General features: G+C 40.9%; 2 protein-coding genes across 2 annotated transcripts in view; one reads left to right on the top strand and one right to left on the bottom strand.

Moving 5' to 3' along the window:
• Nucleotides 1-337: 337 nt before the first annotated feature.
• cldn18 (claudin 18) lies at nt 338-4,740 on the top strand. The gene is made up of 5 exons (XM_046862375.1): nt 338-1,062; nt 3,288-3,452; nt 3,538-3,694; nt 3,805-3,915; nt 4,599-4,740. The coding sequence occupies exons 1-5, from the start codon at nt 843-845 to the stop codon at nt 4,678-4,680; spliced, it is 735 nt and encodes a 244-aa protein (XP_046718331.1). The 5' UTR covers nt 338-842; the 3' UTR covers nt 4,681-4,740.
• Nucleotides 4,741-6,007: 1,267 nt separating this feature from the next.
• Nucleotides 6,008-25,418, bottom strand: part of hfm1 (helicase for meiosis 1) — a 35,411-nt gene continuing 16,000 nt past the window's right edge. The window contains exons 23-44 of the mRNA XM_046862470.1: nt 25,214-25,347; nt 25,091-25,138; nt 24,916-24,996; nt 24,706-24,797; nt 23,801-23,907; nt 23,672-23,719; nt 21,999-22,096; nt 21,709-21,843; nt 21,369-21,454; nt 19,871-19,954; nt 17,076-17,233; nt 16,883-16,986; nt 16,470-16,637; nt 14,955-15,032; nt 14,763-14,878; nt 14,186-14,268; nt 13,302-13,369; nt 10,977-11,195; nt 8,913-8,970; nt 8,339-8,396; nt 8,067-8,172; nt 6,008-6,573 (exon numbers count right to left, since the gene is read on the bottom strand). Of these exons, the coding sequence (XP_046718426.1) occupies nt 6,485-6,573; nt 8,067-8,172; nt 8,339-8,396; nt 8,913-8,970; nt 10,977-11,195; nt 13,302-13,369; nt 14,186-14,268; nt 14,763-14,878; nt 14,955-15,032; nt 16,470-16,637; nt 16,883-16,986; nt 17,076-17,233; nt 19,871-19,954; nt 21,369-21,454; nt 21,709-21,843; nt 21,999-22,096; nt 23,672-23,719; nt 23,801-23,907; nt 24,706-24,797; nt 24,916-24,996; nt 25,091-25,138; nt 25,214-25,347 (2,218 nt within the window). The 3' untranslated portion in view covers nt 6,008-6,484. The remainder of the gene's footprint in view (nt 6,574-8,066; nt 8,173-8,338; nt 8,397-8,912; nt 8,971-10,976; nt 11,196-13,301; nt 13,370-14,185; nt 14,269-14,762; nt 14,879-14,954; nt 15,033-16,469; nt 16,638-16,882; nt 16,987-17,075; nt 17,234-19,870; nt 19,955-21,368; nt 21,455-21,708; nt 21,844-21,998; nt 22,097-23,671; nt 23,720-23,800; nt 23,908-24,705; nt 24,798-24,915; nt 24,997-25,090; nt 25,139-25,213; nt 25,348-25,418) is intronic.

Here is a 25,418-nt window from a genome sequence, read left to right as displayed (position 1 = left end):
AACATTTTGTTCAAGAACCTAATGGTGTCTCTTTTGGAATACCTGCGATTTGAACTTACAACCTTCTGGTCACTTTGGCATTTCCTTACCTTTAGCTTCTGCATCTTATTTACACCAGGAGAACGTTTGTTCCTGTGCCGTTTGGTGTCATAAACATATAATAGCAAAGACACAAAAGGGTTCCAAAGATCCAATGACGTATGTGTAGATGTAGTTTGAGCTATTTTTGATATTGTCCCAAAGGAGCTTTAAACTGACACTTCATGATGAAGAAACCCTGAGAGGAACCAAACTCAAAAAGGAAACCTATCGTCATCTTCAACATTATATGTGAGGGTTATCAAGTGTTGATAAATTGGGCCAAACCCCTTTTTTTCAACCGTCGAGCTGCTCGTTATGAACCCTGGTGCGGTGTGTCATGGGCTGTGACTGAAACTGGAGAGAAGGTGAAGTTGGTTTAAACTCAGTTGTTTGCTCAATGAGTCAAATCTCAACAAATGGCACATTATCACTAATGGTGATCTAAAAAAAAACAAGAAACTTAAATATATATAGTACAGTAAATATATAGATACAAACATCTCACTAAAATCCTAACGTTCCACATCTTCAGTGTGCAGAAATAAGTTTTAATTTCACACGGAGTGTCAAAAGTGTTCACGCAAAAACCCGAGCGTGCACGTGCACGTCCACATGAACGCTCACGCTCACGCTCACGCTCACGATCGCTCGGAGATTAAACCCTGAGGTCCCTCCCTGTTCAGCTTTACTTTAAGCTCGAGTCTCTTGCTGTCCACTTTGCTGAAGTCCACAGGAACTGTGAAGCTAAGAGAAGATTCTACATGGCGACCACCGGGTTACAGATTGGCGGATTCCTGTTGGGTCTCATCGGAGTGGCTGCGATAATCGCGGCGACCGCAATGAACAACTGGAGTACGCAGGACCGCCAGGGCGACGTCGTCACCGCCGTTTACACGTACAAGGGCCTGTGGCAGGACTGCGAGGTGTCCACATCTGGGTTCACCGAGTGTCGGCCGCTCTACGGACTTCTGGGATACTCAGGTGGGTTCAGTGGAATGCAGTGAAAAGAAGAACCTAGTCAGAGTGAGAAAATGGGACTGAAGTGGACGTGACTAGACTGGATTTGAGTGGGCTTAAGTGACTAGATTGGACTCGAGTAGACTTAGGTGGGTTTAAATGACTGGACTCAGGTGGGTTTAAGTTTCTAAACTGTGTTGGATTAAACACAGGTAGGGTTAAGTGACTGGACTACAGTGGGTTTAAGTGACTAGATTCGACTCAAGTAAACTCAGGTGGGTTTAAATGACTGGACTCAGGTGGGTTTAAATGACTGGACTCAGGTGGGTTTAAGTTTCTAAACTGGATTGGATTAAACACAGGTAGGGTTAAGTGACTGGACTAGAGCGGACTCAGATTGATATTAATGACTAGACTGGACTGAAGTAGACTCGGGTGGGTTTAAATGACTTGACTGGACTGAACTGGACTCAAGTTCACTAAACTGAATCAAAAGGGCGGGTCTAAATTCGAACTAAATTAAAACCAGGCCATTTTGATTGGCTAGACTGGATTAAAGTGGATTAAACTGGATCATCTGGACAGTGAATGATGTAACTAACTAAACTAGATTCAACTCAAGCAAACAAAGGTGTATAGTGCAGTTGATCTGAGTTACTCAGGTGAATTATAGTATAAATTATGTTCACATACTCTGTTCTGTACTAATATTCAGCTCTGATCTGGATTAGAGAAGGGCGTCACCTTCAACTTGGGTTTTAATCTGCTAAATTCCTCCAAGCTGTATTGGAGCGAGTGCACAACGGCGTGCAGAAAACAGAGAAAATACATGTTCTGTATCAGTATCCTATAAGTGTCATCACTATTCCCTGATTTCTGTTCGGTCCTGGTCTTTCAGTCTGCGCTGATTCATTATAACAAAAGAAATCTGCAGATTTATGAGTTTTTTTACTTCATGTATCGTTACAGAAGCACCGAGTGTCATTTCGGGGTAGATTGTGGGGTAGAAAGGGGACTAAACCGGTTTACTGATGATGAGGTCACACCAAAGTTCAGTAGAAGTAAATCCAGAAGCCCAGAATACTGAAACTACACCTGGGTTAGGGAACAGCTCAATGTACAACCTGAAGAACACTCACTCCTGAGCAAATAAAGCAGATGATACTCAAAACGTTGGAGACAATTTCAAGTGAACTCTAGAGGTTTGTTGTCTAATGCTTAAAAATGAAAAAAATCCCCTCCACGAAAGAACTTGAGTCAACATTGTTTTTTATATGAGGGAACCAAAAGAACAGTCGTCTCATTGTGCCTGGGCAAGCGCAAACACAACCTCCACACACAATCGAGATGATGGATGCAAAACTAAAGCACCCACGTCCACATTTGGTCAACATCGTTATCAAAAACAAACACTCCGGCTGACTCATGAGTGCAAGAAAATTCCCATTCAAAACACGTCTAACAACGACACAAAAGCTCGTCAAGCCGTATTAAGCTCTATATTCTGCTTAGCGCTATGGTTCCTGTAAATCAGGGGTCCCCAAAAGGTTTTTTCCTGTAAGGGCCACATCATCTGTCCTTAATGAGGTTCAGTCTGTTTGTTTATTTTTTTGTTCTGTACCCTACAGAAAAATGAGCACCATTTTTCAAGAAATATTTACTTACTTGTGCATATGCATGTGGTTAGGCTATGTTAATAACTAAAGTTCGACCGATAGTGTATTTAAACAATACAGCTAGCAGGTCGGATCGTATTCGCCGATAAACAATTAATCAATCGATAGTTTTTAAAGTTAATACTGGATAAAAAACACTCCATGCGAAATAGTATAGAATCATGAAATTGTTCCAAAGAAAAGAAATATGAATATATTAATTAATTAATATAATTATATAATTAATACTTCATAAGTAATAAATATAATATAGCGCTCTCCGTGCAGCACGCAGTCTCGTGTAAAAACAAAACGGCTTGCGGCATCAGTGATTCACCTCTAGAGGCCGCTCTCGTAATGACAGCGGAAGCCGGAAAAACTATCGGTATGGAGTTTTACTGATTTTTACTGGATTTTTACTGATTTTTACCGTATTTAGCTTATGGGCTGTAGCTTGGGGACTCCTGTACATAAGAGTGTCTAATATATGAACTTGGTCTGTGTAGAGAATCCAGATCCCGTTCTCATGACTGTGGTCTTTCAGAAAGAAAGTTGTAGCTATGAATGATGCTGAGTAACGGGTCTCGTTTTCAGGTCAGTTCCAGGCCGTGAGAGCGATGATGGTGATCGGGATCATCTTGGGCGTGATCGCAAGCGTCATCTCGTTGTTCTCTTTAAAATGTTTCAAAATGGGAAGCACAGAGGATTCAACCAAAGCCAAGATGACGCTGACAGCAGGCATCATGTTTGTCATCGCAGGTAAACAACAACAACAACCCCAGGAATATTTCCTTCCTAAACTAATACAGGAAACCCCAAACCCCATGCTCGCGTTTGCTTGCAGGACTCTGTGGCATCATCGGAGCTTCGATTTACGCCAATCAGATCGTCGCCAGCTTCATGATGACCACCTACAACCCGAATTACGGCGGGATGAGTCAGATGCAGGGAATGGGAGAGATGGGAGGAATGGGAGGAATGGGAATGTCTATGGTTAACAGGTAGTTATGTGTTTATCTGCTGTAGCAGGGTGTAGTCTCAGTCATTCGCCTCGCCTCGCCTCGCCTCGCCTCGCCTCACCTCACCTCGCTCTGCCTTATCTGATGCACAGGTTCACGTTCGGGACGGCTCTGTTCGTGGCTTGGATTGGAGGAGGACTGCTACTAATAGGAGGGGTTTTAAAGTGTGTGGCCTTCAGGGGTTTGCACGCCGAGACCACGCCGTAAGCACTGATTACTCACTATTAAAATATCACTACAAATTCATATTATTAATCTATAAACAATAACTAAATAATCACAGGTGTTACGATGCAATAAAGTCAGTTAATACTATCCAAAATATATATATATTTCAATAAGTCAAAAATATTTAATATGAATTCTATTTATATAAACAATATTACTTTACATTACAGAATATAATTAACAATGTTTTTATAATAATAATAATAATAGTCATTTAAATTATTAATTAACACTTTATTATATTATAATATTATTAAATATACTGTTATATTTTTGTCATATTTATATTATTTTTATTAAATAAAATTAGATTTTTTCCTATATTTTTATTATGACTGTAAAAAACTGCATTTCCATAATACAACAAACAATTTACATTTATTTAGTTTAAACTGCTCTGCCTATTTAGCATATCAATCTTTCAGTTTTTAAATAAATATATTAGAAAAAGTAAAGATTTTTTTACAAACTTTATTTTAATATTAAATTATAAAATATTATTAAATGACAATATTAAATATTGATTATAATTTTTTATGATTTAATATTAAATATCATTAAATTCGTTTAATATTATATGATTAAATATGGACTGTAAAATGTCATGTTTTTATTCACTTCTCTTCTTGTTTTCTTTTTGTGTGTGTTATTATTCTAGTTATAAATCAGTGGCGTATAAAGTCCCGTCTCAGTCGAAGTCAACGGAGGAGGGAAGGGAACGTGGACAGAAATACGTGTAAACTCCTCCTTTCTTCCCTGGACTTATGACGGATTCCTCTCGCTCTCTTTCTCTTTCTCTCTCTGTCTCTCTCTCTTTCTCTCTGTCTCTTTCTCTCTCTCTCTCTTTCTCTCTCTCTCTCTTTCTCTTCTCTCTCTCTCTCTCTCGCTCTTTTTCTCTCAGTTTAGACAGTAAATGAGTTGTAGTGGATTCTGTGCTCCTCTTTGTTCACATGCCGATTTTCCACAATTATTATTGTGTTCGCTTTTTATAAACAATAAACACAATGAAGAAAATAAATAATTGGTTTTCATATCTCTCATTCCACACACCGTCTCTCTCTCTCTCTCTCTCTCTCACTCACACCGTCTCTGTCACACCTGTCTCTCTCTCTCTCATACACACCGTCTCTCTCACATCTGTCTCTCTCTCTCTCTCTCTCTCTCACCCGTCTCTCACACCTGTCTCTCTCTCTCTCTCTCTCTCTCTCACACACCTGTCTCTCTCACACCTGTCTCTCTCTTTCTCTCTCTCTCTCTCACACACCTGTCTCTTTCACACTCACACCTGTCCTCTCACACTCACACCTGTCTCTCTCACACCTATCTCTCTCTCTCTCTCTCTCACACCTGTCTCTCTCTCTTTCTCTCTCTCTCTCACACCTGTCTCTCTCTCTCTCTCTCTCTCTCTCTCTCTCTCTCTCTCACACCTGTCTCTTTCACACTCACACCTGTCCCTCTCACACTCACACCTGTCTCTCTCACACCTATCTCTCTCTCTCTCTCTCTCTCTCTCTCTCTCTCTCTCTCTGTCTCTCTCTCTCTCTCTCTCTCTCTCACCTGTCTCTCTCACCTGTCTCTCTCACACTCACACCTGTCTCTCTCACACCTATCTCTCTCTCTCTCTCTCACACACCTGTCTCTCTCTCTCTCTCTCTCTCACACACCTGTCTCTCTCACACCTGTCTCTCTCTCACCTATCTCTCTCTCTCTCTCACACACCTGTCTCTCTCTCTCTCTCTCTCTCTCTCTCACACACACCTGTCTCTCTCACACCTGTCTCTCTCTCACACCTATCTCTCTCTCTCTCACACCTGTCTGTCTGTCTCTCTCTCACACCTGTCTCTCTCTCTCTACACACACACACCTGTCTCTCTCTCACACCTGTCTGTCTGTCTCTCTCTCGCTCACACACCTGTCTCTCTCTCTCTCACACCTCTCTTTCTATCTCTCTCTCTCTCTCTTTCCCTCTCTCTCTCACACACACACACACACACACCTGTCTCTCTCTCTCTCACACAAAAATCTGATTTCTTACATCTCACTTCACAGGTTTTGAGTCGTTCTTAACGTTGCCGTATTTATTTCTTTAGTGTAACATTTAAAAGATGCACATTTGCAAAAATCATTTGATTCAAATACAAAATATAATATTGTGCTATATTTATAAAACAAATGATTTTAATTACAAACACAATAAATAAATAACAGCAACAATAATAATTCAATAAGTTCATCTAGTGAAATCAGTGTTACATATATTGTATATAATATTTAGTTGTTTGTTTTTTGTTTGTTAATTAATGAATTAATTTAGATCCCAAACCTCCAAACACCACATCTAAACTAAAACTAGATAGATAGATAGATAAATAAATAAATAAATAAATAAATAAATAAATAAATGAATGAATATAACAGGAGACTGTAAACTTTCTTAATGAACAAATTCATAAAAACTGATGTTTGGATTATGTAAATACTGTAAACCTTCATATTTATTGATGAATTAATAAACATCTTTAGTGCTGTTCGAGGTAATAAACCTTACCAACAACCACAAGACAGTCTAGAAAATTCCATCAAATATACCGAGGAACATGTCGACCTCTCGCTCCTCCTCCGCCCGAGTCCTCCTAAACAACAACAGCACATTTTAACAATACCGTAAGATCATATGCAAAATAAAGTAATCAATAAAACAAGCGTGTTTAATTACCGTATTTTTCGGACTATAAGCCGCTACTTTTTTCCCACGTTTTGAACTCCGCGGCTTAAACAACAAATCGGCTAATTTATGGATTTTTCCTGGGTTTTTCCTGGTTTCACAAACTTCAAGCCAAAAAACTGAACCCATAACATTAGACCAATGAAATTTCCGAACGGAAACGAAAAAACGCACCTTACCTGTGTTCTGAGCTGCATGGCATCGGGAGAAAAAACGTTTTTTTTAAACGCACGACGATGCCAAAAGATAAACTCCCGAGAGAAATAGTTGTGAAAGGAAGGAGGAAGACAGTGAACAATGACTTTCTTGGTCGGCTACTGTTTAGATACAAGCCGTTGTAGCGCGTTGAGTCTGGGTGAAGGGAGCACTCGCTAACTCCAGTTACAACAGAAATCATATAAGCACAGACAGGTTTCCAAAACTCGTGCTTTTTTATTATTCTTGGCAACAACGTTACGGGTTAGTCAAAGAAACTTAGAAATGAGCATCAGAAAATAATAAGGACATATTCCTCGGTCTCCACACATGCAGTAATAGCGAAAAAATGCAGTGGCATGCTATTCCCAAAATACCGCTATGCGGTAAGCGCAACATTTTTCACCCGTTACACCGTGTAACAGACACTGTCTTTCATTAAAGCCTGTGTGAAGTTCATTAGTGTAGACAGGCTTATTTATATTAAAAATAAAAATATTTGTTAAAATTCAGTGGGTGCGGCTTTTATATGGGTGCGTTTTATAGTCCGGAAATTACGGTACTAACTGTACAATATATATTCATTCAATAATTTAATAAAGGGTATAGTTGTGTGGAAAAGAAACTTTGAATTGAGTTTTTTCTTCCTATATCAGGACATAATAATAAGCAGCAGGTCATTATCAGGTCTTGATGTGAGGTCAATCCAACCTCAGATAAACAACAACGAGTGACAAATCACACCATTATCTATTGTACCAAAATCACCAAATCAATGAAGAAGCCGTGTGTGAAGAATCAAGTACACCCTTACTGCTTCCAGAAGAATGAGGAGAAACAGCAGGCAGGTGCTGCTAATGAATGCCCTGGATTAATTGATGTTCCTCTATAAGTTAGATGGTCTGAAGACATTCAGGTGTGTGTCAACACAACGCCAAAGACAACCAACAATGAATTTAGAGAATAAACTGTTTCTGCTCATTGATTTGGGATGGGTTATAAGGCCATTTCCAAAAAAAGAATGAAAGCTGGTTATTGTACAGTGAGGAAGATTATTATTATATTATATTATTATAAGATAATCATAATCATGATAATAATAAGAGTAAAGTCAGATATGGATGAAGATAAAGTGAGGAGGACGAGGGTGCAGTCAGTGTTCACAGTCATCACACAGGTGTTTATAGTGTTTTGATAGATACCTGCCCAGGGTTTTGTGCCCCTCGTTCACCGGCTCTTTCTTTGTCAGCTCTAACAGTGGAGTATTTTCGCTCGGCTTCGCCGTGGCCACGGGGATTTCCGGACTCACCCTCTGTAAATGTGTACAAAAATGTATAAATAAAGAATCGAATAACGTAATAACGTATTAAAAGCAAATTAAAGGAGGAACGAAGTGTCAGGTGGACGGTTGTTGAGTGGGGAGAATGATGGGGGTTTATTGCGGCTCACTTGCAAACGGAGGACACGAGGTAGTGTACCTTTTTAGTTGGACTTAATCTTGTGGTATTTTGCAGTGGTGGAGCTGTACATCTGGACCTGCGGAATAAAAATATACTGTGAAAAGTGTGGAAACTCGTGCATGCTCCTTTGGTTTCTATGCACCAAATATGATTTCCTATAACCAAACAAATCTATAAATGTCCAGACCTTATTTCCATTACAAAATCCTCCTTTAGCATAAAGAACTGCTTTACACACTCAGACATCTTAGTTTACTTTCACTTTCCAGAACCTTCACTTCTCCAAAACAACCCCAAACCATTAATCTTCCACCTCCATGTGTGAGTGTGGGGGTGAGGGAGTCTGATCACATCTTCTCTCCTGTTCTCCTTCTTACACAAGTTCTTCTGGTAGACACACAAATGTCCTGTTTGGACTCCACAGAAATCTTTCACTCGTTCACTGTTTAATTCTTTTTTTGCTTTTTAATGAGATTGTAGAAAAAAAAGGGACATGCACGTGTCTTAAAATCAGATAAGACCCCATACTTTTCACAGACACTGTAAATTTAATTAAAAAAAGTAAATTAAATTAAAGAGTGTTGAATCTAACCTTGGAGGTGTGTGAGGTCTCAGCAAACCAGGTTTAGCTTCCACACACACAGTAGGAACTGGAATAAGACCCATTTTTAAACACATTTTGTCTTATATAATTATTTATGATCATTTTTTAATCATGTGGGTGATTTGATGATACAGTATTTACTTGGTTTAGTAATATATTACACAAGACTGAAAAATATATAATTATATATATATATATATATATATATATATATATATATATATATATATATATATATATATATATATATATATACACAGTCACCGGCCACTTTATTAGATACACCAGTCCAACTGCTCGTTAACGCAAATTTCTAATCAGCCAATCACATGTCAGCAACTCAATGCATTTAGGCATGTAGACATGGTCAAGACGATCTGCTTCAGTTTAAACCGAGCGTCAGAATGGGAAAGAAAGGTGATATAAGTGACTTTGAACGTGACATGGTTGTTGGTGCCAGACCGGCTGGTCTGAGTATTTCAGAAACTGCTGATCTACTGGGATTTTCACACACAACCATCTCTAGGGTTTACAGAGAATGGTCAGAAAAAGAGAAAATATCCAGTGAGCGGCAGTTCTGTGGGCGCAAATGCCTTGTTGATGCCAGAGGTCAGAGGAGAATGGCCAGACTGGTTCGAGCTGATAGACAGGCAACAGTAACTCAAATAACCACTTGGTACAACCGAGGTATGCAGAAGAGCATCTCTGAACGCACAACACGTCCAACCTTGAGGTGGATGGGCTACAGCAGTAAAAGACCACACCGAGTGCCACTCCTGACAACTAAAAACAGGAAACTTAGGCTACAATTCGCACAGGTTTACCAAAATTGGACAATAGAAGATTGGAAAAACGTTGCCTGGTCTGATGAGTCTCGATTACTGCTGCGACATTCGGATGGAAGGGTCAGAATTTGGCGTCAACAACATGAAAGCATGGATCCATCCTGCCTTGGATCAACGGTTCAGGCTGGTGGTGGTGGTGTCACGGTGTGGGGGATATTTTCTTGGCACACTTTGGGCCCATTAGTACCAACTTAACATCGTGTCAACGCCACAGCCTACCTGAGTATTGTTGCTGACTATGTCCATCCCTTTATGACCACAGTGTACCCATCTTCTGATGGCTACTTTCAGCAGGATAAGGCACCATGTCATAAAGCGCCAATCATCTCAGACTGGTTTCTTGAACATGACAATAAATTTACTGTACTCAAATGGCCTCCACAGTAACCAGATCTCAATCCAATAGAGCACCTTTGGGATGTGGTGGAACGGGAGATTCGCATCATGGATGTGCAGCCAACAAATCTGCAGCAACTGCGTGATGCTATTATGTCAATATGGACCAAAATCTCTGAGGAATGTTTCCAGTACCTTGTTGAATCTATGCCATGAAGGATTAAGGCAGTTCTGAAGGCAAAAGGGGGTCCAACCCAGTACTAGTACGGTGTACCTAATAAAGTGGCCGGTGAGTGTATATTGTATAAAATATGAAGCATAATGCGTATATTATAAAAAAAATTTAATAATACTAATTACATTAAACAAAATATGTGGTCAAAAGTTTGTGGACACCTGCCCATTCGATTGTATTGCGCTTCGTGAACGTCCCATTCCACATTAATCCCCGTTTGCACTTATAATAAGCTCCATTCTTCTGGGAAGATGTTTCACGGGATTTTGTAGAGGTTTGGGTGAGATTCATTTATCCACAAAGGTGTTTAATAGGGTTGGAGCTCTATAGCAGGAGATTCTTCCTCTCCAACCCATTTAAAGCAGATCTTCATGGAGCGCTCTTTGTGCACTTTGTGTCATGTTGAAACAGTTTTTGGGTCTCCTAGTTTAAGTAAAAGGAAACGTTTCATGCTCACACGTCCGAAGACATCCTAGATAACTGTGTGTCTCCAACATTGTGGTGAGAAGGTTTAAAGAAGGACCACAGATCACTGGAAAAGTCAGGTGTCCTAAAACTTATGGCCATACAATGTATTATAACTAGTGTATTATTATCAAAGAATTCAAAGCAAATATAATATAAAATATGAAGCACCTGGTGTTTGAGTAGAGTCACGTCCCTTATGGTATGAATCCTCACCACCTGGCATGAAGTTATCTTCACCAAAATCATCCCAGTCATCCAGTGTCAGGTCAAATGTCACGGACGAAAAGCCGATGTCGGGGCTGAGGTCTGCGTTTGAGACGTAGCCGTATTCACTTGAAGCGATTCTCTCGGGTGCCCTGTTTGTAGCGTCTCTCCTCGTGGAAACATCTACAAAGACAGGAAGAAAGAAGTTGATCAAAATATGTGTGTAACCCGACTCTGAATACCAGGAACTTTCCTCCAAATGAATACATCTCACTTCAGAGTATTAGTGATTAAACTCTCATTATAAATCTCTACTTCTGATCACTGCAGTGTCGCTAATAATGAGCTAATGATAAATAACCTGCGTGGACACTGTTTGGCCAAAAGTATTGGGACACCTGACCTTTCCACCCGCACGTGGTTCTTCTCCAATCCTTTGGATGCAGGAGTTTTCATTTGAAACCCAAACCTGTTCCAGCATGACAATGCTCCTCTGCACAACGCCAGTTCCATGAAGATCTGCTTTCCATGGGTCGGAAAATGTGGAAGATCTCCTGCTATAGATCTCCAACCCTTTTGAACCTAATGAATACTAACACTGGCTGAACCGAAGACCTCCCCACCTTCTCACCTAGAGCTACAGTACCAGACTTTACTAACACAGTTGTGGTTGAATGAATCTCCACAAAATCTAGTGGAACATCCTCACAGAAGAGTAGAGCTTATTATAGCATAAAATGGGGACTAAATGTGATGGAATGAGATGTTCAAAAAGCACATAGTGATCTTAGGCTTAGGTTTCCACAAACTTTTGTCTGTAAGAATTGTGGTTTCATTGTCAGTTCATTAATTAAACCAGGACCAGAAAAAACATCAGTTTTTTGATTATAGAAAAAACTACAAATAATAAATAAATACAAATAATTCATAAATAATAATGTGTTGACTAGTGAGGAGAGGGTGTTGAGAAGATGGAGGGAGTATTTTGAACAGCTGATGAATGAGGAAAATGAGAGGGAAATAAGGGTGGATGAGGAATGGAGAAGGAGTGTGCTGGTACCGATCTTTAAGAATAAGGGAGATGTGCAGACCTGCAGTAACTACAGGGGAATAAAGTTGATCAGTCACACCATGAAGTTATGGGAAAGAGTAGTGGAAGCCAGGCTGAGAGAAGAGGTGACCATCTGCAGTAAAGTGTGCAGTAGAAACGACAGACTGGTTTAAGGTGGAGGTTGGACTACATCAAGGATCGGCTCTGAGCCCTTTCCTGTTTGCAGTGGTGATGGACAGGTTGATGGACGAGGTCAGACAGGAGTCTCTGTGGACTATGATGTTTGCGGATGATATTGTGATTTGTGGTGAGAGTAGTGAGCAGGTTGAGAAGAGCCTGGAGAGGTGGAGGTACACGCTGGAGATAAAGGGAATGAAAGTCAGTAGGAGTAAGACAGAGTACATGTGTGTGAATGAGAGGGAGGGCAGTGGAGGGGTGCGGTTGCAGGGAGAAGAGGTGGAGAAGGTGGAGGAGTTCAGGTACCTGGGGTCAACAGTGCAAAGTAATGGAGGGTGTGTTAGAGAAGTGAAGAAAAGAGTGCAGGCAGGGTGGAGTGGGTGGAGAGTGAGAGTGAAAGGGAAAGTTTATAGGACTGTGGTGAGACCTGAGATGTTGTATGGGTCAGAGACAGTGGCATTGAGTAAAAGAAAGGAGGTGGAGCTGGAGGTAGCAGAGCTGAAAATGTTGAGATGTTCGTTGAGAGTGACGACGATGGACAGGATTAGAAATGACAAGGTGAAGGAGGTGTGATTAAAACAGGTTTGGACATGTGCAGAGGGACATGGGGTATATCAGTAGGAGACTGCTGAGGATGGAGCCACCAGGAAGGAGGAAAAGAGGAAGACCAAGGAGGAGGTTCATGGATGTGGTGAGGGAAGACATGCAGGTAGTTGTTTTGAAAGAGGCAGAGGTACAGGACAGGGGGTTATGGAGACAGATCTGCTGTGGCGCCCCCAAATGGGAGCAGCAAAAGGAAGAAGAAGAAGAAGAAGAATTAATAAATAATTTTATAAATGGCACATCAAAGAATGTGCTTCTGAAGCTGTGTTAGTTTAGAAAGTTTGGGTTTCTAAAATATGGCCAGATGTTGTTCCTGGTGTTGAACAGCATTTTTGATGGTGCATCATTAGACAACCGTGAATTATACACCAAGAGTGCAAAGTGGGAAAGCTTCCAGGGTTTCAACTCCACCTGCAGAACAAAATGTTTATCTTTCCTGTTTTAAAATTCACACTTACCGTCATAACGTGTCTCAGCGGGATACGCATGCTGGTATGCTGAAGGTGTAGCAAGACGTTTCTGAATCCTGCAAATATCAAAACAAGCAACAAACTTTGATCATTAATTTTCCTTTAAAAGTGCCACATCTCTAGTAATAGTGAAGCTGTTGGAGATAACTCCTGGTGCTGTTTTTCATTCTGTTTCTCATTGGAACGTTTTATTCTCCAGTCCATCTTCAAAATCTAAATCTCAGAAATAACCATATAAATTCCTCCACACGAGAAAAAAATCCACCCTGGAGCTCAGTTAGGTTGTTATGAAATGGCAATTAAGTAACCGATAGTTTTTAAAATGTATACTGAATAAAACGCTATGTAAAATTATATTAAAATTAAAAGTACTGACCTTTAACATCAAAAGAATTTCAAGCTGTACTGAATCATGTAAAAATGTGAAATATATTCATTAATAATTATAATTATACAATCAATAAATTATAAATAAATATAATAGCGTGTAAAACCAAACAGCACGTGGCAGTGATTCGCCTCTAGAGGCCGCTCTCGTAATAACAGCAAACCGAAAACCGGAAAAACTATGGGTATGGATTTTTGACGATAGCCGATAGTTCCAGCAATCAATTATCGGTGCCAATCAATCGGTTGGCCTTTAGTCTACAATAGCTGTCTGACTCTGGATGGAAGTGGACAGGTGTTTCAGCACATTCATATGGATTCATCTGACAAAATACCTTCTGTACAACACTCTTATACTTGAATTTTCAGCCAATCATAATCCAGCGTATTGCACAATGAATAGTAATTATAGATGAATATTTCGAAGTTTCAGAGTGGAAATTCCCAGATAAAGGGTTTAAATGTTGCTATAAAAAAAAGGGTACCATGTAGCAGCAGGCATGAGTTCTTTCTGTGTGTAGGAGAACCGCTGCATGCTGATTGCCTCTGCCTCACCTTTCATCTTCATCTGTAAGAAAATGCATGCATATTTAATTCATTTAAATACATTAAAATGATCAAATAAAGTGCTAATACATTAATTAGTTATTGGTGGTGCGGTCTGGCTTTTAGACCTGCTCAAGCACTCAAGAACCTTCCCACAGATAATATAACAGACTATCTTCTTCTTTTTTTGCCTTCTCCCATTAGGGGGTGCCATAGTAGATCATCCGTCTTAAGACCCTCCTGTCCTCTACATCTGCCTCTTTCAAACCAACTACCTGCATGTTTTCCCTCACCACATCCATAAACCTCCTCCTTGGTCTTCCTCTTTTCCTTCTTCCTGGTGGCTCCATCCTCAGCATTCTTCTACTGATATACCCCATGTCCCTCCTCTGCACATATCCAAACCATCTCAATTGTGCCTCTATCACTTTGTCTGGAAAATGTCCTACATGCATATTTCTCTAATAAACTTGTTTCTAAAGACTATAGATACAGAAATTAGGAGGACTGGTTGACCTTTAAGCGCTTGACTGGCATCTCCATGAGTTTCTCATTCCTCATCTTTAGATCTTGGAGATATGATGAGAAAGTGGGCTCTTGGCTCGTCAGCCTTTTCTGTACGCCGGATTTGCCTGGAGATAAAGGAATCGATCCGTCTCAGATAACAACCACATTTTATTTTAATAATGAAAAATCAGTGGTACTCACAGCATTCGTGACCACAGAGCTGCTTGTTTTTACAGAAATGGTTGCAATGGCGTTTGCTGGGGTTTGTCTGAGAAGGATCTGCAATGAGGACAATGAGAAGAGTGAGTTCTGAATAGTTCATAGGAGAGGCGTGGTTTATATGTGGCTTATATGCCTGCCAGTCCCAGTAAGAGAGGTGTGGCCTATGTGCCTGTCAGTCAGAGTAAGGGCAGCAAGGCATATGTGCCTGTCAGTCCCAGTAAAGAAGGTGTAGTCTATGTGCCTTTCAGTCCCAGTAAAGGAGGTGTAGTCTATGTGCCTGTCAGTCCCAGTAAAGAAGGTGTAGTATATGTGCCTGTCAGTCCCAGTAAAGGAGGTGTAGTCTATGTGCCTGTCAGTCCCAGTAAGAGAGGTGTGGTCTATGTGCCTGTCAGTCCCAGTAAAGAAGGTGTAGTCTATGTGCCTGTCAGTCCCAGTAAAGAAGGTGTAGTATATGTGCCTGTCAGTCCCAGTAAAGGAGGTGTAGTCTATGTGCCTGTCAGTCCCAGTAAGAGAGGTGTGGTCTATGTGCCTGTCAGTCCCAGTAAAGAAGGTGTAGTCTATGTGCCTGTCAGTCCCAGTAAAGAAAGTGTAGTCTATGTGCCTGTCAGTCCCAGTAAAGAAGGTGTGGTCTATGTGCCTGTCAGTCCCAGTAAAGAAGGTGTGGTCTATGTGCCTGTCAGTCCCAGTAAAGAAGGTGTAGTTTATGTGCCTGTCAGTCCCAGTAAAGAAGGTGTAGTTTATGTGCCTGTCAGTCCCAGTAAAGAAGGTGTAGTTTATGTGTCTGTCAGTCCCAGTAAAGAAGGTGTAGTTTATGTGTCTGTCAGTCCCAGTAAAGAAGGTGTAGTTTATGTGTCTGTCAGTCCCAGTAAAGAAGGTGTAGTTTATGTGTCTGTCAGTCCCAGTAAAGAAGGTGTAGTTTATGTGTCTGTCAGTCCCAGTAAAGAAGGTGTAGTTTATGTGTCTGTCAGTCCCAGTAAAGAAGGTGTAGTTTATGTGTCTGTCAGTCCCAGTAAAGAAGGTGTAGTTTATGTGTCTGTCAGTCCCAGTAAAGAAGGTGTAGTCTATGTGTCTGTCAGTCCCAGTAAAGAAGGTGTAGTCTATGTGTCTGTCAGTCCCAGTAAAGAAGGTGTAGTTTATGTGTCTGTCAGTCCCAGTAAAGAAGGTGTAGTCTATGTGCCTGTCAGTCCCAGTAAAGAAGGTGTAGTCTATGTGTCTGTCAGTCCCAGTAAAGAAGGTGTAGTCTATGTGTCTGTCAGTCCCAGTAAAGAAGGTGTAGTCTATGTGTCTTCCATTCCCGGTAAAAGCTTTGTGGCTACAGTAGCTTCACTGCAAACCTGTGGATGACCTTGGACAGTGTAATCATCTTGCAATAAATAACTGTACAGAAACTGATACACATCCATCTGCTCATGGCAATTTAATAGAGATATTAATCACATAAATGAACGTGACACTATGCATCTGTAAGGTCAACATGTGAGCAGTCTGTATTGCCTGATTTGAACCGGTCTTTCTGTACTGGAGCTGGTGATGCAGCAGAGTTCTCCGTGACGCTGTTTCTCTGTGGGTTTTCTCTGGTGTTGCTCCTAAACGCCGGACTGACTCGAAACGTCTTCGCTCCTGAGTAGAAGGCACTGAATTTCTGCTGGATATCCAGTCCCACTGCACAGCACATGCACACACACACACACACACACACAGACACACACACACACAAAATGCTTCACTTAATAAAGAAAAGCGATTTACCTACAGTATATAAGATTTATATGTTGGTGTTAGAAAATAAATGCTGCTGTTATAAAAACGAATCAACGCCTCTTAAACAATCAGAATAATCTTTCCATGATCATCATGCATGATCATCTTTGCGTAGATTCTAAAAGAAACACTGAGCCAGTACGCACCGTAGTCCGAGCTGATTAAATTGATGCTGATCTCATCTCCGACAGGCGATCTTGTCACTTCGATCCTCCTCGACCAGTTTCCAGACTTCAGCAGTAAAGTGTCTCTGTTTGTTGGAATGTTCACATCTCTATTACATTACACTCTACTGAATAAGGCCTCTAAACAAAATAAATAAAGATGTGCGTCTCTTACGAGATCTTCTGCTGGAAGATGATGCTGTTGTCACAGTCTCCGATGATGAGCGTGACATAATGATAGTCCGGTGAGGTCCTTTTCAACATCAGTTCCTTAAAGTTCTTCAAGTTGACTGTGATAACGATTTCTGCTGTAGAGACGCTGTAACGTGGAAGCTAAAAAAAAAATCAGTTCTAATGAATTGCATCTGACAGTCTAAGGAAGGAGGCATGACCTTGGTATTCATTGAACCCAGTAAAGGAGGCGTGGCCTATCTGCCTGCCAGCCCAGCAAAACAGATGTGGCTTCCATAAGAAAGACCCGGTTTTTGGGTCTGTCAATTACAATAAACTGGCTGTGGCCTATTGGGCACAGTAAAAATGGTGTTGCATATTTGCCTGTCAGCCCTAGCAAGGGATTTTTGGCCTCTGTGTTTCACAGTACCAATACAAGTGGTGCAGGCTCATGTTCCTCTCAGTCCCAATAAAGAAGACGTGACCTATGTACCTGTCTGTCCAAGTAAAGAAGATGTGGGTAATGTGCCTGTCAGCCACAGTAAAGTTGGCAAGGCATACGTGCCTACCATCCCAGTAAAGGAAGCATGTTCAATGTTCCTGTAAGTTCCAGTGAAGAAGGTGTAGTCTATGTGCCTGTCAGTCCCAGTAAGCGAGGCGGGCCTACATGCCTGCCAGTCTCAGTAAAGGAGGTGTAGTCTATGTGCCTGTCAGTCCCAGTAAAGGAGTTGTAGTCTATGTGCCTGTCAGTCCCAGTAAAGAAAGTGTAGTCTATGTGCCTGTCAGTCCCAGTAAAGAAAGTGTAGTCTATGTGCCTGTCAGTCCCAGTAAAGAAAGTGTAGTCTATGTGCCTGTCAGTCCCAGTAAAGAAGGTGTAGTCTATGTGCCTGTCAGTCCCAGTAAAGGAGGTGTAGACTATGTGTCAGTCCCAGTAAAGAAGGTGTAGTCTATGTGCCTGTCAGTCCCAGTAAAGAAGGTGTAGTCTATATGCCTGTCCATCCCAGTAAAGAAGGTGTAGTCTATGTGCCTGTCAGTCCCAGTAAAGAAGGTGTAGTCTATATGCCTGTCAGTCCCAGTAAAGGAGGTGTAGTCTATGTGCCTGTCAGTCCCAGTAAAGGAGTTGTAGTCTATGTGCCTGTCAGTCCCAGTAAAGAAAGTGTAGTCTATGTGCCTGTCAGTCCCAGTAAAGAAAGTGTAGTCTATGTGCCTGTCAGTCCCAGTAAAGAAAGTGTAGTCTATGTGCCTGTCAGTCCCAGTAAAGAAGGTGTATTATATGTGCCTGTCAGTCCCAGTAAAGGAGGTGTAGACTATGTGTCAGTCCCAGTAAAGAAGGTGTAGTCTATATGCCTGTCCGTCCCAGTAAAGAAGGTGTAGTCTATGTGCCTGTCAGTCCCAGTAAAGAAGGTGTAGTCTATATGCCTGTCCATCCCAGTAAAGAAGGTGTAGTCTATGTGCCTGTCAGTCCCAGTAAAGAAGGTGTAGTCTATATGCCTGTCAGTCCCAGTAAAGAAGGTGTAGTCTATGTGCCTTTCAGTCCCAGTAAAGGAGGTGTAGACTATGTGCCTGTTAGTCCCAGTAAAGAAGGTGTAGACTATGTGCCTGTCAGTCTCAGTAAAGAAGGTGTAGACTATGTGCCTGTCAGTCTCAGTAAAGAAGGTGTAGACTATGTGCCTGTCAGTCCCAGTAAAGAAGGTGTAGACTATTTGTCAGTCCCAGTAAAGAAGGTGTAGTCTATGTGCCTGTCAGTCCCAGTAAAGAAAGTGTAGTCTATGTGCCTGTCAGTCCCAGTAAAGAAGGTGTAGTCTATGTGCCTGTCAGTCTCAGTAAAGAAAGTGTAGTCTATGTGCCTGTCAGTCCCAATAAAGAAAGTGTAGTCTATGTGCCTGTCAGTCCAGGTAAGGAGGTGTAGACTATGTGCCTGTCAGTCCCAGTAAAGAAGGTGTAGTCTATGTGCCTGTCAGTCCCAGTAAAGAAGGTGTCGTCTATGTGTCTGTCAGTCCCAGTAAAGAAGGTGTGGTCTATGTGCCTGTCAGTCCCAGTAAAGAAGGTGTAGTCTATGTGCCTGTCAGTCCCAGTAAAGAAGGTGTCGTCTATGTGTCTGTCAGTCCCAGTAAAGAAGGTGTGGTCTATGTGCCTGTCAGTCCCAGTAAAGAAGGTGTAGTCTATGTGTCTGTCAGTCCATTAAAGAAGGTGTAGTCTATGTGTCTGTCAGTCCAGTAAAGAAGGTGTAGTCTATGTGTCTGTCAGTCCAGTAAAGAAGGTGTAGTCTATGTGTCTGTCAGTCCAGTAAAGAAGGTGTAGTCTATGTGTCTGTCAGTCCAGTAAAGAAGGTGTAGTCTATGTGTCAGTCCCAGTAAAGGAGGTGTAGTCTATGTGTCTGTCAGTCCAGTAAAGAAGGTGTAGACTATGTGTCAGTCCCAGTAAAGGAGGTGTAGTCTATGTGCCTGTCAGTCCCAGTAAAGAAGGTGTAGTCTATGTGCCTGTCAGTCCCAGTAAAGAAGGTGTAGTCTATGTGTCTGTCAGTCCAGTAAAGAAGGTGTAGTCTATGTGCCTGTCAGTCCCAGTAAAGAAGGTGTAGTCTATGTGCCTGTCAGTCCAGTAAAGAAGGTGTAGTCTATGTGCCTGTCAGTCCCAGTAAAGGAGGCGTAATTTATGTGCCTGTAATTGCAAAAATAAAGCTGATAATTTTTCTTTATCAGATTAGATCATCCCTGGATGACACACAGCCCTGAATTTGACCCGATGCACAGACAATGTACACATGAGTTAATATTAAAAATGAAAAGAAAGAACTGTCACCTGTTCCAGACTGACTTCATATTTTGGGAGTCTGCTGACGGCTTCTTTAATCTGGTTTCCAAAAGGAGGGTGTCGGTTCACAATCTACACAAAACCACATCATTCTGTCACTCAGTCATGAGGAATGAGACTGTATGAGGCAGTATGTAAGTTTGTAGGTTAGTGATGTGTAGTGATGATTAATGATGGATAGTGATGGTTTAGTGTGGGTTAGTAATAGTTAGTGATGTTTAGTTAGGGACAGTGATAGTTAGTAAGGTTTAGTTAGGGACAGTGATAGTTAGTAAGGTTTAGTTAGGGACAGTGATAGTTAGTGATGTTTAGTTAGGGACAGTGATAGTTAGTAAGGTTTAGTTAGGGACAGTGATAGTTAGTGATGTTTAGTTAGGGACAGTGATAGTTAGTGATGTTTAGTTAGGGACAGTGATAGTTAGTAAGGTTTAGTTAGGGACAGTGATAGTTAGTGATGTTTAGTTAGGGACAGTGATAGTTAGTGATGTTTAGTTAGGGACAGTGATAGTTAGTAAGGTTTAGTTAGGGACAGTGATAGTTAGTGATGTTTAGTTAGGGACAGTGATAGTTAGTAAGGTTTAGTTAGGGACAGTGATAGTTAGTAAGGTTTAGTTAGGGACAGTGATAGTTAGTAAGGTTTAGTTAGGGACAGTGATAGTTAGTAAGGTTTAGTTAGGGACAGTGATAGTTAGTGATGTTTAGTTAGGGACAGTGATAGTTAGTGAGGTTTAGTTAGGGACAGTGATAGTTAGTAAGGTTTAGTTAGGGACAGTGATAGTTAGTAAGGTTTAGTTAGGGACAGTGATAGTTAGTAAGGTTTAGTTAGGGACAGTGATAGTTAGTGAGGTTTAGTTAGGGACAGTGATGGTTAGTGATGTTTAGTTAGGGACAGTGATAGTTAGTGAGGTTTAGTTATAGACAGTGATGGTTAGTGATGTTTAGTTAGGGACAGTGATAGTTAGTGAGGTTTAGTTAGGGACAGTGATGGTTAGTGATGTTTAGTTAGGGACAGTGATAGTTAGTGAGGTTTAGTTATAGACAGTGATGGTTAGTGATGTTTAGTTAGGGACAGTGATAGTTAGTGAGGTTTAGTTATAGACAGTGATGGTAAGTGATGTTTAGTTAGGACAGTGATAGTTAGTGAGGTTTAGTTAGACAGTGATGGTTAGTGATGTTTAGTTAGGGACAGTGATGGTTAGTGATGTTTAGTTAGGGACAGTGATAGTTAGTGAGGTTTAGTTATAGACAGTGATGGTAAGTGATGTTTAGTTAGGGACAGTGATAGTTAGTGAGGTTTAGTTATAGACAGTGATGGTAAGTGATGTTTAGTTAGGGACAGTGATAGTTAGTGAGGTTTAGTTAGGGACAGTGATGGTTAGTGATGTTTAGTTATGGTTAGTGAGGGTTAGTGAGGTTCAGTGATGGTTAATGATGATTAGCGATGGTTAGTAATGTTTAGCAGTGGTTAGTGATGGTTAGTCCGTACCAGCTCCAGTTCTCGAGCATTAGTTTCTTCAATCTTGCTAAATGAAGTCAGACCTGCATTCACCATTGCATTAGCCAGAGATAAACCTAGAACACAAAATACGTTTCATGATGATTTAACTGTAAGACATAATCTATGACTCTAAGTCCAATTTACAAAATGTATTTATGAGGTATTTATGTGATCTTTTTCAAACTTCTCCAACATTCTTCATGACCAATTCTGTGATTTAACCATCAACCAACTGATAATCATTTCTTTTTGTTCATGTAGTCTATCTATCTACCGATCCCTTCATCCATCCACAGTTGTTTTTTCTGTGTTTATGAAATGATCTCACCAATCCTGTCCAGTTGTTTGGAGACATAGGGCGAATCCTCCCACAGCTTGGCTCTAAAACACTTGGCCAGGATCACAGCGTTGAGTTGGGCTGAGAAATTCTTCTTGGAGTGCTGAGTGAGAAACTCCGCCAGACCTGACACAGAGCACAACAAACACTACACTGCTTAAACGATCGTCTGCAAGGGGGCAGATCGATTTAACGCTGACAGACTAAGGCAAATAAAAACACACGATTAGAGTCAATACTAATGACATGATCACTAAGGAGTAGCAGAAAAGGCAGGTTACATCGACTGAGTCTGATTCCACTCCTGAAAATCTTCCCAGTGTCTTGGGTGAGTCCAAATTCCTGAATCGGGATGCAGCCCAGCTGAGCCTGGATCAAACTGGAGAAAATAAAGCAACAAAACAGAACACAATGTATAGCATTGAAATAATGAAGCTTCAGAAATAGATGTACTTCAGTACTGCAGGGGGCGCTATTACACTTTCGTGAGAATTCACACAAGTACGGTGAGAAAACTTAAACATGTTCTTTAACCCCGTCACATTATAGGTCAACATCAAACCTCCTCTTTATCTCCAAGATCTTAAAAAAGACTGAAGTTCAGCAGTTTTGCTCACACCTACGTAAAAACACTATTCATGAAGTGTATCAGTCAGGATTTCGGCCTCATCATAGCACAGAGACGGCGCTGGTGAAAGTGGTAAATGATCTACTACTGGCCTCTTATCAGGGTTGTGTATCCCTACCTGTTTTGCTTGTCTTTAGTGCAGTTTTTGACCACCACTGACCATAATATTCTCCTTAATAGATCAGGAAAAGCATATACACACCTCAATCAGCCAATCGACATACACTTTCTATTCAACTGAACAAGTGATGTTTTATAAATAATCAATTAGAGGAATAATTGATTTAGTCTGATTACAGTGACATATCAAATTAACAATTCGATTCAGACAGCAGATGTTTAGAAGATAAGAAAATCTTCAACATTTTAGAAGTAAAAAAAAAAGAAAAATGTAAAGAATAAGGGTATGTAACGTTTATGGTATTTGGCAGGGAGACAACGTTATCCAGAGCGATTCATTTATGAGCAGTTGAGATTTAAGGGCCTTTCTCCAGGGCCCAGAAGCAGCAGCTTTGATTTGAGTGCTGTGATTGGAAACTGGTCATGTCCATGCGAATACATTTTCGTTCCAGAACGCACAACGGCTTTTAAAATCGATGACGCATTTTTTGTTCGTTGACGCAACATTTCAAAGAGCCGGAAAGTGAAAAAAAAAAACGGCAGGAGAAATGAAAGTGTGGACATGCGAGTTTTTTTTTAAACAATTTGTACGGATTAGTGTAGATGTTGCCTTAACCTTTGGATCAAACGTCCAAAGTCTTCACCACTGACCAACCACTTCCACATACGTTTACTGGATCACATTCGTATTATAGTAACACTGTTATAGTAACACTGACTATAGACCTTGTTCTACACACACGCATAGCTTTGGACCGTCATGTTCACATGTAATCCGGTTCATAGACAGGTTTTGAGTGAAGCCCAGAGCATTTTGTTAGATGATTTCCACCCTGTGTATCATGAGATTTACCTCTGAACTGATCCTGACAACCGGATTAACCATTTTGCATTCAATGAACTGATGCCGAGGTGTTTCAGGGGTTAAATCTATTCTGGTGAAACTAATATAATAAATGTTTTTTCCAACATGGACATTAACAATGGATAATTTAGGAAACACATTGTACAAAATGGATGAAATGAACGTACCAAAGCATTCGCAATTAGATCAAAGCAACGAGAAACTGCTTTAATGATGAGCACAAATGGAGTTTTTGAGAATTTCAGTTCTGATCTGAGAAATGCTCAGATTTCATGTCATTGTTATGAAATAAACCACAACAGATTGTAAAATAAAATAAACAGAGAGAATCTGGATCATACCAGTTAACTTTCATGTCATTGCTTTTGATCTTTCCCTCCATTGGATACCTAAAAAAAACAGATTGCATGATATTGGAAGATATTTGTCTATTGAAAAAGTAGTTATTTCTAAAAAACATTGGTACTGACCGGATAGTGACTCTGTTCTTATCCTTGTTCAGCATGTTCAGGGTTCTCTTCTCACTGACTCTCAGCTGGACGTCACTGAACTCCTTTATCTTCGATATTATATCAACCTGCATTAGATCACATACACGCACAGGTTATGTTTCCTGTGAACTCAATGATGAACACAACAGTATGAGGTGGTCATCAAAAGGTTTTTGAGTTTAGCGCACCACAGCTCCTCCTTCGGACGCCTTAAAACCTGGCAGTAGAACATCAGAGGAAGACTACAAGAGATCAGGAAAACCTTCAATGAGCTCAACCTCCGAAAGCTATGCTATGGACTGTTGTCTCAGGAACGTACCTGTACGCCCGTGTTTCCTCACCGGTGAAAGGTTTCGACATTTTCGGAGGTTGAGCTCATTGAAGGTCTTCCTGATCTCTCGTAGTCTTCCTATGATGTCTTCCTCTGGGGCGTACGGGTACGTTCCTGAGACAACAGTCCATAGATGCCATGTATAAGCCGTCCTTCTACATGAAGGACGGCTTATCCATGGCATGCTGACAGAGTTGTGGATTGTTTTCTGGTGATCATCATGCACGAGTTGCTGAAAGGTTTCGACATTTTCGGAGGTTGAGCTCACTAAAGGTCTTCCTGAGCTCTCATAGTTTTTCTCTGATGTTTCTCAAAGCACCTCGAACGATGTGTTTCAGCATCGCCGCAAACTTGCATGTCCAACGTCTCTGTGGCGGATTTGACGTGGTCAGTTGCACTTTTGCCACACTGACTTATAAAGATCGGTGCTCCCTGTGACTGTGCATGCAGCCTTGTGCTGCCATCTGCTGGCGTTTTACAAAAACTAGTTTCGAAACTTTTTAATACCACCGCGTACATATAATATTATAATATATGTGTAACAACAGCTCACCAGTTCAGACAAGGTTTCTGTACCGGTCACCTTCATAAACTGCCTCATGGTGTCGAATGCAACACAATATCGAGCCATCAGCTTCCCGCTCTCTGTGTACAAAGGACAGGTTTCTATATCAGCAAACGCTACTGAGAAATGTGTGCGAGCTCCAGAAAACCTGTTACTGAGCGATGATACGTGAACCCAGAAAAAAAAAAAACACCTCACCAGTAGGTTTGATGTTTACGTCCTCGTCCATGGTGATCAGATTAAAAGAAGCCAGAGCGGTCAAGTTTCGGAGGCAAAGCTCTAAAAAGTAAGACAAAAATTACAAAAATGAAAAAAGTCAACACATCATTCATCTCTGGGAATGAAGAAGGCGAGTGAGTTATTCATCACACACCTTGCAGCTTGGTTTCAATCCCGCATTTATCGAGATCAGAAGAAAAACCTGGAAGAGATCCTCATTATGCTGAGTGTGTATCAGAGTTTCTGCTAGAACCAGTTTAAAATAATCCATATTTACCATAGTGTTTGGGATTCTTCAGAGCTCGGATGTAGAGGAACGTGGAACGGATCCAGTCTAACGCCATGTTCACGTCAGAGATGGTGTAAAGCACGATCTCGGCGTTCAGATGCTCCACCAGGTTTGTGTGCAGGCTTAAGATTTATTGGATTAGAAGAGAAATACAGATCGACTCAGAACAAATGAGCTTTACATGAACACAGGA

Source organism: Silurus meridionalis, chromosome 12 (assembly GCF_014805685.1).
Source record: "Silurus meridionalis isolate SWU-2019-XX chromosome 12, ASM1480568v1, whole genome shotgun sequence".
Lineage (NCBI taxonomy): Eukaryota > Metazoa > Chordata > Actinopteri > Siluriformes > Siluridae > Silurus > Silurus meridionalis.
The sequence above is the reverse complement of the archived record's forward strand: the minus strand, read 5'-3'. Positions and strand labels throughout refer to the sequence as shown.

Excerpts from the sequence above, each read along its gene's own strand:
- cldn18 (XM_046862375.1), top strand. The coding sequence starts at position 843 with ATGGCGACCACCGGGTTACAGATTGGCGGATTCCTGTTGGGTCTCATC. Across the intron at positions 1,063-3,287 it reads CGGACTTCTGGGATACTCAG|GTCAGTTCCAGGCCGTGAGA; the intron begins GTGGGTTCAGTG and ends TCTCGTTTTCAG. Across the intron at positions 3,916-4,598 it reads TTGCACGCCGAGACCACGCC|TTATAAATCAGTGGCGTATA; the intron begins GTAAGCACTGAT and ends TTATTATTCTAG.